The 14,434-nt window shown below is 44.2% G+C and overlaps 1 protein-coding gene across 1 annotated transcript; it reads left to right on the forward strand.

The window, feature by feature from the left end:
- The first annotated feature begins 1,590 nt into the window (after positions 1–1,590).
- LOC148784643 (uncharacterized) lies at positions 1,591–3,525 on the forward strand. Its single transcript, XM_088876493.1, has 3 exons — positions 1,591–2,120; positions 2,279–2,749; positions 2,907–3,525. The coding sequence occupies exons 1-3, from the start codon at positions 1,591–1,593 to the stop codon at positions 3,523–3,525; spliced, it is 1,620 nt and encodes a 539-aa protein (XP_088732619.1).
- Positions 3,526–14,434: the final 10,909 nt, after the last annotated feature.

The raw sequence follows: 14,434 nt of genomic DNA on the forward strand, positions 1-14,434 counted from the left end.
TTAGATTGGAATTCATCAAAAATCTCAAAGAACTGCGAATTGCAGACATGCCAAAAGAATTCGAGAAAAGGACAGGAGCCACTGATGATGAAATGTATTATTCTCGTACAATCAAAACATATACCATCAGTTAGTATTGTGAGATAGGTGTTGTTATTTTGAGAATGTTATTGTGGGGTTGCTGCATTATGAACCAGTCTTGCTACATCCATCAATCTTATTTCTTTCTTCATTGTGTTTGACTAATTATGTCTTCTTACACATATATGTTTAGTTTTTTCTTTTTTATTTCTAGTGTAAATCAAAATTATGTTATTAATATCAGTTGTTTATAACCACTATTAATCTATAGTGTGTGTCCCGTGTTATGCACACACTAGAAGACATATAACATCTAATCACAACAAATTGTTATAATTAAAAATAGGGTAAAATACACTTTGTTTCTCTAAACTATTCGTCATGTAATATTTACCCCATTGATTAATAAATGTAATACTTACCCTTTTAGTTGGACAAAAATGCCCTACATGCCTTGAACAATTAGATTATTTTTAATATATTTTAGTATTTTGCACATTAAATCATCACCAAATTATTTTTTGATAAGTGAAGAATTTAAATTAAAAGTGGAGTATAAATTAATACATCTATATATAGTAGATACACAATAAATATAATATAATGATCAACTTATATATGCTTCTTAAAAGAAATTGACAAATAATATATATGCTTAACCAAAAGTTAAATATTTTTAGAAAAATATGGAAGAATATATTTATCATATTCTTTTTTCAAAAATAATATTAAGACAACCAATATATAATTATTCATTTTTATCTAAAAGAATAAATATAATTTTATTATCAAGTTAATAAAATCTTTTCAGGAGTTTTCGTTGTGTATTAACTTTGAGTTTGTAAAACAATAAAATTAGAACTATTTAACTCACTAATTATATTTTATTTTATTATAAATAAAAGATATTTTTTTCAATTAAAAATTTTTGTGTTGTTGCATGATGAATAGTTTAGGGATAAAGTGTACTTTACCCTTAAAAATAAATAGCTGTTGCAACTTGATGTTTGATTAATGGAGGACACTAGAGAAATACCAAAAAAGCCCCTCATTAAGGGCATTTCTGCCATTTAAGCAAGGATTCGCACCTTTTCTATCGGTCGGGTCGAACATGACCCGACCCGGATCCATCTGCCTTTGAAAACCCGGACAATTATAGCCGTTTGATCATAGACGCGGGTCAGTAGGATGAGACCACGTAGCTGGTCAGCACTACCCTGCTGAGCCCTATATATAGACCCAAAACGCCGTCATTAAAGGTAACTGTTACGCTTTTTGAGATCGAACCTTGTGATTGCACACTTTTCTCTCGATCAACCCAACTTGAGTGTCGGAGGGTCATTATCGGGGACGTGCCCAACGAGCTTGCTGTTCTTGTTTTATTCTTAGGGAACCCAAAATCTGACCTTGAAAGAGTTAGCTGTCTAAGTTGGGATCGTTTCACGAGATCGCTAATTTCGACCGGGATCAGTTGGCGCCGTCTGTGGGAAACGTCTGAGAATTACCACCATGGAAGGTTCATCAAGGAGAAACGCCGGAGAGGACGAGACACCTAGAAAAGGAGGAACGACCATTCAATTAACGAAAGAAGAGCTGCAAAGAATGATAGACGAAGCTAGTAGGAATGCCATTGTCGAGTACGAGAGGAGGACTGCGACCCCAGTGGCCAAAGAAACTGCAAAAAGGCAGCTGTTCGAAAACACTGAACCCCAAAGAGAGTCGCGGGTGCATGGTGAGCCGGAGCGCAGGACTAGAAAACCGATCTCATCGGACGCGGGGTCCAGCAGTCATGCTCGCTCAAAAAGAAGAGAACCCATGATTTTGCGAGCAGAAGTGGAGAGCGTAGGAAAGCAGATAGAAAGCCTGAATAAGCAAATCGACGAGCTGAAAAAGCGAGGAGAGATAGTGGCACATAACAAGAACTCTCCCTTTAACAATGACATTCTGGTGCAGGTGGTGGAACGGGGGTTTAGAGTGCCAGATTTGCCAAGATACGATGAAACGAAGGATCCCTACGAGCACGTGGCATATTTGATATGGTGATGAACTTGTACGAACAGCCGGGCCCCATAATGGCCAAGTTGTTTGCTACCACGCTGACGGGGAAAGCGCAGGAGTGGTTTACCAACTTGTCCTGAGGGAGCATCGACTCGCACGAGCAGCTTGTTCAGAAATTCTCCTTCCATTTTGCGAGCAGGAGGAAGCAAAAGAGGTCGGTTACCCACCTTTTGACTATACGACAAAGTGAAGATGAGACCTTGAAGAGTTTCGTGGGAAGGTTTAACAATGAGATGATAGAAATTCAGGATTTGCGCATTGACATGGTGGTTAGTATCCTGATCCACGAATTGAAAAAAGGTCCCTTCGCATCCGCGCTCGCACGCGACCCTCCCGGCGATGCTGAACAGCTGATGGCCTTAGCTCAAAAATACATAGACGAGGAGGAGATGAACGCGATGAAAGACTATGAGCGAAGGGAACGCAAGCAGTTATACAGGCGACCGTTCGATACAAGTGAAGGCGGAGGGAGCAAGCCGAAACAAGATAAGCCTAAAGAGCCAAAGTATACGCCCAAATACCACAATTACACCCCATTGCCGATGTCGCGAGAGAAGGCTTTGATGATGGTCAAGAATGCTGATGTTCTCAAATGGCCAAGGCATACTAGGTATACCCCCTCCAAAAAATTTTCTAACAAATATTGCAGGTTCCACAGGGAGAGGGGGACACAATACAGAGGAATGTTTCCAACTTAAGGATGAAATCGAGAGATTGGTGAGACAGAGATATTTCCGGGATCGAGTTCCCCCGACCTGTAAAATCAGGAAAGATGGAATTGGGAGGAGTAGGTCGAGGAGCCGAGATCGAAATCCGGGACCCTCGAGGTCGACCCAGGTGCAACCCATCGGAAATCATGCACCAACAAAAGGAGTGATCTATACTATAGCAGGGGGTTCTAGCTCGGGAAATTCGAATAGAGATAGAAAGAGATGTGCTAGGACCCTAAGTTCAAGCAGAGGAAGGGAGTTCGTGCTGAAGGTTGAGGAGGAGGAGGCTATTTCTTTCAACAGCTCGGACAGACCGGAAGAAAGTAGGGAGATGAACGATCCGATGGTTATCAAATTGGACATTGCAAATTTCACGGTTCACAAAGTTCTGGTGGACAGTGTTAGTTCTGCGGACATCATCTTCAAGAGCGTGATCGATAAGATGGGCTTAGAGAATATTCCATTAGAGCCAGTGAAAACCCCACTAGTCGGTTTCGGGGGAAGCGAAGTGGCGTCATTAGGGATGGTCGAATTGCCAGTGTCCATGGGGGACGAACCAAAGCGAAAAACTACGATGGTGAAATTCTTGGTGGTCGACACGCCGTTCGCGTACAATATGATTTTAGGTAGACCAGGTTTGAATTTGTTCAGAGCAGTCATCTCACTTATCACATGAAAGTGAAATTCCCAACGGGCCACGGAATCGGTGAGGTCGCATGCGATGAGGAAGGTCAAGGAGGACGCCGAGCCTCGACCTTATGAAGCTGAACACCTGAAACCTAGCGATGAGTACAAGGTCGTGTAGCTCACACCTGATGAGCCGGACAAAATGACCAGAATAGGAGCGGGCATGAAGGAAAAGGAAATGGCCATGATCAGTTTCCAGAGGGAGAACATGGACGTGTTCACATGGAGCCCGTCTGATTTCACAGGAATCAACCCCGAGGTGATTGTGCACAGGCTAAATGTAGATCCGACCATGCGACCAGTACAGCAGAAAAAGAGATCGTTTGGGAGCGACAAAAACGAGATCATACGGAAGGAGGTGGACAAGCTGCTCAAAGCCGAGTATGTATCAGAAATTCAATATATCGTATGGCTTTCTAACATGGTGCTTGTTCCCAAATCTTCTGGAAAATGACAGATGTGTGTGGATTTCACAGATTTAAACAAGGCCTGCCCAAAGGACCCGTATCCATTGCCCAGAATCGATGTCATGGTAGATTCCACAGTTGGGTTCGAAATGTTTTCGATGATGGACGCCTACCAAGGGCATCATCAAATTTACATGGCGGAAGAAGACAGAGATAAGACCTCTTTCACTACGGAAAAGGGAATTTATTGTTATAATATGATGCCCTTTGGTTTGAAGAATGTAGGAGCAATATACCAGCGATTGGTGAATAAGATGTTTGGCGACCTGCTCGGAAAAATAATGGAGGTTTATGTCGACGACATGCTCGTTAAGAGCAAGAGGTCGCAGGATTACCTCGCAGATCTCGCACGGGCGTTCGGCATCATGAGATCCTATGGAATGAAACTGAACCCAGACAAATGCACTTTCAGAGTAGGAGGAGGAAAATTTTTAGGCTATATGGTTAGCGGACGTGGGATCGAAGCTAACCTGGAGAAGATCCAGGCCATCATAGACCTGCGATCACCAACCACGATCAAGGAGGTGCAGAAGCTAACAGGGAAGATCGCCTCACTGAGCAGGTTCATCTCGCGATCGGCGGACAGGAGTCTTCCTCTCTTCAAGGTCCTGTGGAAACCTAAGAAGAGCGAGGAATGCGAGAAAGCATTGCAGGAACTGAAAGAATACCTGACAACACCTCCCTTGCTCGTGAATCCGAAAGATGGAGAAGCATTGTTCCTGTACCTTAGCGTATCGGAGAACGTCGTTAGTTCAGTACTGGTCAGGGAAGAAGGAGGCCGGTAGAGCCCAATTTACTATGTGAGTAAGATGCTCCAAGGCGCAGAGTTAAGATACACGGAAATGGAGAAGTTGGCGCTCGCATTAGTGGTCACTGCTCAAAAATTGCGACCATACCTCCAGTAGCATAAAGTGGTAGTATTAACGAATCATCCCCTTAAGCATATAATGTCGCGACCCGAAGCCTCGGGTAGGCTGATCAAATGGGCAGTAGAACTGGGGCAATATGACATAGATTATCCCCCCAAAACAGCACAGAAAGCACAAGTGTTGGCAGACTTTGTGATGGAGCTATCTAGCGATCCCAAGTCACCCCTGGTCGCAGAGGAACAGGTCTCGAAGTGGATGTTGCATGTGGATGGAGCTTCGAACGCCAACAATGGAGGAGCAGGAATATTGATTCAGGGGCCCAAGGGAGTTGAGATCGAGGTCACAGCTCGCTTGTCCTTCCCGGTGATCAACAACGAGGCAGAATATGAGGCACTCATAATGGGACTGGAGCTCGCATACGATGCCGGAGCCAGAGATCTAGAAGTCTTCACAGATTCCCAACTGATCGCCTTACAAATCGAGGGGACATATGAGACGAGGGAAAAAACAATGACGTCTTACAAAGAAATTGTCAAACGACTGATGAATAAATTTGACAAGTGTTCAGTTTTGCAGGTCCCTAGAACAGAAAACGACAAGGCAGACGCCTTGTCCAAATTGGAGCCGCAATGGACGGAATCAGAGATCGTAAGATCATAGCCCTGGTGCGTGAGCGATCGATCCTCGCGAACAGAACAGAGGTACAAACGGTCGCTGAAGCTGAGTCGTGGAAAGATGAAATTATCAAGTATCTCGAAGACGGCACCCTGCCGGCCGATCCCATTGCTGCAAAAAGAGTTAAATTCTGAGCTACCCGATTCACCATGCTATCAGGTCAGCTCTATAGACGAACAGTGGATGGGCCCCTCTTGAAGTGTTGAGACGAGGAGAGAGCCTTGTACGTGATGCGTGAAATCCATTAAGGGAGCTGCGGTAATCAGTCAGGTGCGAGGTTGCTAGCTCAAAAGATAGTGCGACAAGGATTCTACTGGCCCACGTTGGCAAAAGACTCCAAATATAAGGAAAGCATTCAGTAAACAGAGATAGGGAGAAAACAAAATGTGCGAACTGCCAAAAGATGTCTTCCCATTCATGAAATATCGTTTACAGGGGCAATCAAAAACCCATACCCTAATGTTCAGTTTCCAAAAAATTACATGCCAGAAATTGATCCCTAGGATTTACAATTCAGGATTGTTCGAGTAAAATCAAAATCCTATTACAAAAAAATTAGAAGACTGGGACTCCTTATGCATCAGCCTCAGCTTCCAGTTCGTCCCTCAAAGCTATGAATTCATCATCCTTAAGGTCGGGCTCAGCAGGATAGGACTGGAAGTTGCAATCGAGCGTGATATCTAGTTGACCGCGATAGAAGGATTCTTGAAATCCACCAAGTTTCTCGATTTGGGCCTAGCAGGTCTCGTAACCATTGGTGAATGAATCAGCAGATTTGATTTCAAGAGCAGTCGTGAAAGTGTCGGTCTTCAGAAAATCACGAACTGCGGACATCCTAGAGTCGGCCAAGATTTGATGATGCTCTTCAACAATAATGCGATCAGCTTGGCCTTCCTCTAATCCCCCCTTATGGCCTTCAATGAGGCCGACCTCCCGACCAACCTCGAACCCTTCCTTCTTTGCTTCAGACAAGGCAACCTCCCTCTCGGATGAGGCGATCTCCTTCTCCTTGGTCGCGGCATCAAGCTCGCTCTCCAAGCTCTTGATTTTCTCAGCGAGGACCATCATATCATTCGCATGCCTGAGATCCGCCTTATCTCTCTCTGCCAGTTGGGCCTTGAGATTTTGCACCTTCTGGTCAGATATTATGAAACTTCTTCAGTAGTTGGTGCATTTCAAAGATAGGCTCCAGAAAAAGGTTAAGGCCTGCGAGGTCGAATGAAGCCAATTAGAAGATAGAACGGGGAGATAAACAATCAACATAATAAGAGTACCTGTAGCTGAGCGTGGACTCCGAACTCCTCGATCCGGATGGGGTTGTTCATCACCAGCAAACTCTGATCGCGAAGCGAGGTGAAAGAATTGTAGAGGTCGAAGGAGTCGCCCCCTGCTTCGCCGTACAGCGCTGAGCTGGTAACGTTGTCCCACTTGGGAGGCGGTTGATCTCCTCTAAGAGCTTCCCTGTTGTCTTCGTCTGACTAGTCTTCTCTACGGCTTCCTTAGTCATCCTGCTTAGTAGTTTTGAACGATGCGGCTTGGACTTGGGAGGGTCGGAGGGTTCCGCTGGTTCTTTCCCTTTGGCCTTGTCCCCTGGCCCCTGCTTGGTTGAAGACCGCTTCCTCTTCTTAGATCGCTCCCTGCTGGGGGGATCGCGTCTTTGTTGCTCGACCCCTTGGTCGCCACTTACCTCGTCCAAATTCAATTCTAACTCCGAGGAGTTGTAACCGTGATGATCTGCAGGGACGGAAGGAGTCTCTTCACTATCAACCAGAATGGGTCGCTGGTCGGCAGAGCTCGCAGGCACAGGAGCCGGTGAAGGGGCAGGGGCAGGCGAACCCGAAGGGAGATCTGAAGGACCCACGACCTGTTTCCCCTTCTTCACTTTGTTTTGGGCCGCCTTCAGCTGCATAGCATTGCGCGAACTCATGATTAAGCTATCTGCAGAATTAAGAAGGTCAGTACAGGCGAACACTACTGCAATGGAATAAATGAGGCAAGAAGAGGAGAATCACCTAAGGACTCTTCGATGTGGAGGGATGCTTGGAGAGAGCCCAGATAGTTGTAAAACCTTCTCAGTGAGAAGCTTCTTGGGTCGTATTTAAAAGCCGATAGGCTATTTATCTGATCGCCCTCCATCCCCCCCTCCAGTTATCCTAGGAACGGGTTTATACTTACTCCATTACGTTTTGAAAGGCCAAGCCCTAGCAGGTCGAACAAAAATATAACGATCTAACCAGGCCCCTACATTCGACTTTAAAGTGTCTAAATATCTACCGTCAGGTTTAGCAGAGAGGTAGAAAAAACCCCTCTCGCCAGATCGCTTGGAAGTAGTGAAAGAATACAGACTCCAGAAGTTATCAAAACTGGGTTCTAAGCCCAAATACTACATTATTACGATGAAGAGAACGATGTGAGAAATGGAGTTAGAAGAGAACTGCATAGGACACAACTCCAGTTTATTCAAAATTCTGGCCAGGGGAGTGGCTAAAGGAAACCTCAACCCGGCATCGAAATGCTTAATGGAAAAGGCATAAAAACCAGAGGGAGGATGATGCATTCGATCGAAAGCCCTAGGAATTATGATATCGTACTGAGGGGGAATGAAATATTTTGCCCTAATTTTTTCAATGGGAGTCCTAACACTGCTAAATACCCCCTCCCATGGATTCCTAGCGAACCTATCTTGGAATTTCTCTAAAGTAGAAGGCTCAGCCTGATTGACGGTAGGGTTTCGGGAGGATTTGCATTTTTTATTCCTCTAAGGAGAAGTGGAGAAAGAACCATGTGCAGACCCAGAGGGGGTCGCAGACGACCCGGAGCTGGAGCTCGAACCAGAATTTGAAGAAGAGCTAGAAGTCATCGTACCTTAGAGCAGGATGGCTCTGGAAGCAGCAGGTCAAATACGAACTCGAGAGCATTAGTGTTGGTCGCTAGATGCTTGTATGTGGGGTAGAGAAGAACGTTTGAATGGGGGGGCTATATATAGGCCCAACCCTCTAGGGAAGCGCGCTGCAGATGGATCCAGGAGATGGAGACACGTGCACATGCAGCTGTTGGATCAACGAGCGCGACCGATAGACTTCTCCAAAAGTGGCACCCACACTTTTCTATAAGTGTTGGAGTAATGATGTGTGATTAATGGAGGACACTAGAGAAATACCAAAAAAGCCCCTCATTAAGGGCATTTCTGCCTTTTAAGCAAGGATCCGCGCCTTTTCTATCGGTCGGGTCGAACATGACCCGACCCGGATCCATCTGCCTTTGAAGACCCGGACAATTATAGCCGTCTGATCATAGACACGGGTCAGTAGGATGAGACCACGTGGCTGGTCACGCTACCCTGCTGAGCCCTATATATAGACCCAAAAACCGTCATTAAAGGTAACTGTTACGCATTAATTGAGATCGAACCTTGTGATCGCACACTTTTCTCTCGATCAACCTAACTTGAGCGTCGGAGGGTCATTGTTGGGGACGTGCCCGACGAGCTCACTTTTCTTGTTTTATTCTCAAGGAACCCAAAATCTGACCTTGGAAGAGTTAGCTGTCTGAGTTGGGATCGTTTCACGAGATCGCTAATTTCGACCCTGATCACAAATAATGATTAAAAATAAATAGCTTTTGAATGAATAAGCTAATGCTTCTCCCCACTGATAAGATAATATTATTAGCATAAAATTGTAGCAAAATCTGATACATAAATGTAACAAAGTTCCGATTGTAATTAATTTATTAAAATAGATTACTGACGCAAATAAATTAAGCTTGAAGAATATGAAAACACGCGATCTGGTGAGAGGCTTTTTTATCTATATATTAATTATTAGTATTCTCAGTGGTTAATAGTATAATATACTGATTATATTATTTAGATATTACTTAATAATTATTTTTACCATCTTTTTTATCCCGTTTTGGCATATTAGTTTGACGCTAAGAAGCTTGTCTTTCTTGTGATTGGATACAAATTTTTTGTTTCGCTCATGTTTGTCACTACAAGAAAATATAATATTATAGACAAAATATCAAGTAATAATTTTGAAATTTTCACTAAAAATATATATTAAGTGACAATAATTTTTATGTTGTCATTTTATAATTATTTTAGTGATAAATATCTTGTACAAAGTTTTCACTAAATACAATTAATGATATTTCTATAGTGACCACTTAATAACAGCATAATATAGTAATAACTATTCTTTATTGTCACTAGGTCATCACAATAGATGAGTCACTAATTCTATTTAGTGACAACTTTGAGTACTTTTTTTGTGACTAATGTTAAAGTGTGAAGATTGCTTACATGTTGAAGAAGTCAAGAATGACTTCATGTTGTGGCTATAAATACTCTTGTTGGCATTGTTTTGTAGTGCAGAGCAGTGAGAAAAATATATAAGTTTTTTGTGTAGTCGAGAGATAAAAGAAAGAGTTGAGACGAGAGTGAGTGTTGTCTTTCACGTGTGGTGAAGACTTACATACAGTGTCTGTGAGTGTTGTACTCCTCAATTTTCCTCCTCTTTGAGTGTTTTCTCCTGGCTTGATATCGCCCCCAAACGTATTATATCCGAACTAGGTTAATAAATTTGTGTGTCTTTTATCTCTTTCATATTTTAGTTGTTGTCCATCTTGACCCGGTCCAGTTTCTAACAACTGGTATTAGAGCCAGGTTCAACGAGTTTAGATGGAGGGAAAGATTCCAGTCGAACGGTTCAATGGTTCCGACTTTAGGTTTTGGCGTATGCAGATGGAGGCCTACCTGTACGGGAAGGACCTGTACGGACCACTTGCAGAGAAGCCCGAGAAGACGAGTGATGAAGAATGGAAGGTGCTCGATCGGAAGGCGATGAGCGCAATAATCATGTCGCTCTCTCGGAATGTCGCCTATAATATGAAGGGAGCGAAGAGCACGAAGGAAGTCCTGCAGACTCTTGCCGATATGTACAAGAAACCCTCAGCAATGAACAAGGTCATGTTGATGAAGAAACTATTCAGGTTGCAGATGGAGGAGAGGAAGTCGGTGGCCGATCACCTCAATGACTTCAACCAACTCACGACACAACTGGCGTCTGTGGATATCGTGTTTGACGATGAGGTAAAAGCGTTAATTTTGCTCTCATCTTTACCTGACAGTTGGGATGTGGTTGTTACTTCGGTGAGCACTTCGTCTGGGAAGGAGAAGATGAAGTTCGACAACATCAGGGACATGATGTTGAACGAGGAAACCCGTAGAAAGCAAACGGGTGGATCATCTGGCTCTGCACTACATACAGAGTCCAGAGGGAGACTTGACACACGGGGTAAATACCGTGGAAGATCAAGGTCCAGGGGAAAGAACAAGGTCAAGAAGGAGATGGTGTGTTGGAACTACGAGAAGCCCGGACACATGAAAAGCGAATGTCGGGCGCCAGAAAAGGAAAAGGAGGGCCGGACAGCGAATGCCGTGATCGAAGAGATCACAGATGCACTCTTGTTGAGTGTGAGCAGTTCTTCCGATGATTGGGTCGTGGATTCAGGGGCCTCATTCCACTCATGTAGCAATAAAGACATCATGGAGCCATACACCTCAGGTGATTTTGGCTTAGTTTATCTTGCAGATAACAAACCCCTCAAGATTGTAGGAAAGGGAGATGTGCGGATCAAATCAACGAATGGGTCATGCTGGATCCTACATGATGTGAGACACATACCAGAACTGAAGAGTAACTTGATCTCAGTCGGACAGCTGGACAATGATGGATTCCACACGACGTTTGGAGATGCGAAGTGGAAGATCAGTCGGGGAGCAATGACTATGGCACGAGGACTAAAGTCGGGAATGCTCTACATGGCGGAAGGATCCAATTCAAACATCCCCTTTGCAGGAACTGTATCACAGGCTAACCTGTGGCACAATCGGTTGGGCCACATGAGCAAGAAATGAATGAACGTGCTGAAGTCGAAAGGACGGTTGCCCTAGTTAAAATCGGTGGAGGTGGGTCATTGTGAACACTGCGTGTTTGGAAAGTAGAAGCGGGTGAGCTTCTTGACCACAGGAAAAACTCTTAGGAAAGAAAAGCTGGAGCTTGTTCACACCGATTTGTGGGGGCCAGCACCGGTGTCATCTCTTGGTGGATCAACGTACTACATAACATTCGTCGATGACTCCACCAGAAAGGTATGGGTGTATTCCTTAAAAAAAAATCTGATGCCTTTGACACATTCAGGAGATGGAGGGCACTAGTGGAAAATGAGACAGGTCTACAAGTGAAATGTCTCAGATTGGATAATGGTGGCGAGTATAGCAGTGAAGGTATCAAGAATTACTGGGCCGACCGTGGAATCCGAATCCAGAAAACAATCCCGGGGACAACTCAGCAAAATGGCATTGCTGAGAGGATGAACAGAAGACTGAATGAGCGTGCGAGATGCATTGAAGAGCGGACTGCCAAAGATGTTTTGGGCAGATGCAGTCAACACGGCTGCTTTATTGATCAATCGAGGGCCTTCTGTCCCGCTGAACAACAGGATACCAGAAGAGGTCTGGAGTGGTAAGAAAGTGGATCTTTCTTTCTTACACACTTTTGGTTGTTTAGCCTATATTTTAAACAATGATCGGACTAAGCTGGATGCTAAATCGATTAAATGTACATTCATTGGGTATGGGACTGACGAATTTGGGTATAGATTTTGGGATGATCAAAATCGAAAAATAATTCGCAGTAGAAATGTTATATTCAATGAGGATTTAATGTACAAGGACAGGAAGGTAAGCCCGGACGATGACAAGAAGGAAAGGGAATTTGTTGATCTCGACATTTGAAATTCCAGGATCATGAGACCAGCAGATACAGATTTAGTGGGAGTTCAAACGGACGAAACCGAACAGATGGAGATAGAGCCAGAACCCGCATCGGAGGAACAGATTGCTGAAAGCAGCACACCCTTGGCACTGGGTCGAGAACCGATGCTGAGAAGGGCCCCAGATAGGTACTCCCCCTCTCTTTATTACTTTCTTTTGTCTGATTGTGGGGAACCCGAATGTTACGCAGAGGCAGTCAACGATGCCCACAAGAGCAAGTGGGAGCTTGTGATGAACGACGAGATGAACTCGTTGAAGAAAAACGACACATGGGAATTCTGTCAGCTCCCAAAAGGAAAGAAGGCCCTACAGAACAGATGGGTCTATCGGGTTAAGGATGAATCAGACGGGAAGAAGCAGTACAAGGCAAGACTCATAGTAAAGGGATTCCAACAAAGATACGGTATTGACTTTATTGATGTTTTTACACCTGTTGTCAAGTTAACTACTATTCGCCTTGTGTTGAGCATGGTAGCGACAGAGAACTTGGAGTTACAACAGATGGATGTGAAGACAGCCTTCCTACACGGGGATCTTGAGGAGGAGATATACATGGTACAGCCAGAGGGGTCTAATGGAGATGATCAGCAGGTGTGTCGCCTGAAGAAAATTCTGTATGGATTGAAACAGGCTCCGCGGCAGTGGTACAGGAAGTTTGACAACTTCATGCTAGAGATAGGTTTCTCTAGATGCAATGATGATTATTGCAGCTACGTGAAGAGGTTCGATGACTTTTTTATCATTCTACTCCTGTATGTTGATGACATGTTGATAGCAGGATCAAATGTTAAGGAGATCAATAGGCTCAAGGATCAGTTGTCGAGGAGGTTTGACATGAAGGATCTTGGCGAAGCAAGGCAGATATTGGGCATGAAAATCACAAGAGACAAAAGTGCTGGTAAATTGTGGCTATCTCAATCTGATTATATTGAGAAGGTATTATGCAGATTCAAGATGGAAAATGCAAAACCGGTTGGAATGCCATTGGGAAATCAGTTTAAACTATCCAACAGTGATTCTCCATAGACTGACTCCGAACGTGCAAAGATGAGAGTCACACCGTATGCCTCAGCAATTGGGAGCCTGATGTATGCTATGATCTGCACTCGATCGGATATAGCACATTCAGTGGGAGTATATAGCCGTTTTATCAGCAACCCAGGAGTGATGCACTGGGAAGCTGTGAAGTGGATTCTTAGGTACCTGAGGGGTACTAAGGACCGAGCATTGGTGTTTGGTAAGGGCAAGCTTACCTTGTTTGGGTTTGTTGATGCTGACTTTGTAGGGAGTGACTATGACAGAAGGAGGAGCACTACGGGGTACGTGTTCACATATGACGGTACAGCCGTATCCTGGGTCTCAAAAAAGCTGCAGAATATTGTCACACTATCCACAACGGAGCTGAGTACGTGGCAGTTACTGAGGCGGCTAAGGAGCTCATTTGGCTGCAACACTTCTTAGGTGAATTAGGGAAACCTCAGGCAGATGTGGTTCTTCATAGCAATAGCCAGAGTGCGATCCATCTGGTAAAGAATCACGCGTTCCATTCGCGGACAAAGCACATCGAGATCAAGTACCATTTTATCCGACAACTTCTGGAGAAGAAGGCATTGCAGCTGGAGAAGATCCAAGGAGAAAAGAACCCTGCGGACATACTGACCAAGGCAGTTGCGATGGAGAAGTTGAAGCTGTGTACGGCTTTGACTGGCCTTGATGACTAGAGTGGACAAACCCGACGGTACCAAGAAAGAAGTGGAGAAAAGCTAATCAATCTTCAAGTGGGAGATTGTTAAGGTGTGAAGATTGCTTACATGTTGAAGAAGTCAAGAATGACTTCATGTTGACGAAGTCAAGGGTGACTTCGTGATGGCGTCATGTTGAAGAAGTCAAGGATGACTTTATGATGACTTCATATTGAAGAAGTCAAGGATGACTTCATGTTGTGGCTATAAATACTCTTGTTGGCATTGTTTTGTAGTGCATAGTAGTGAGAAAAACATATAAGTGTTCTGTGTAGTCGAGAGATAAAAGAAAGAGTTGAGACGA

This window comes from Sesamum indicum, linkage group LG12, assembly GCF_026168435.1.
Source record: "Sesamum indicum cultivar Baizhima isolate 11 linkage group LG12, ASM2616843v1, whole genome shotgun sequence".
Lineage (NCBI taxonomy): Eukaryota > Viridiplantae > Streptophyta > Magnoliopsida > Lamiales > Pedaliaceae > Sesamum > Sesamum indicum.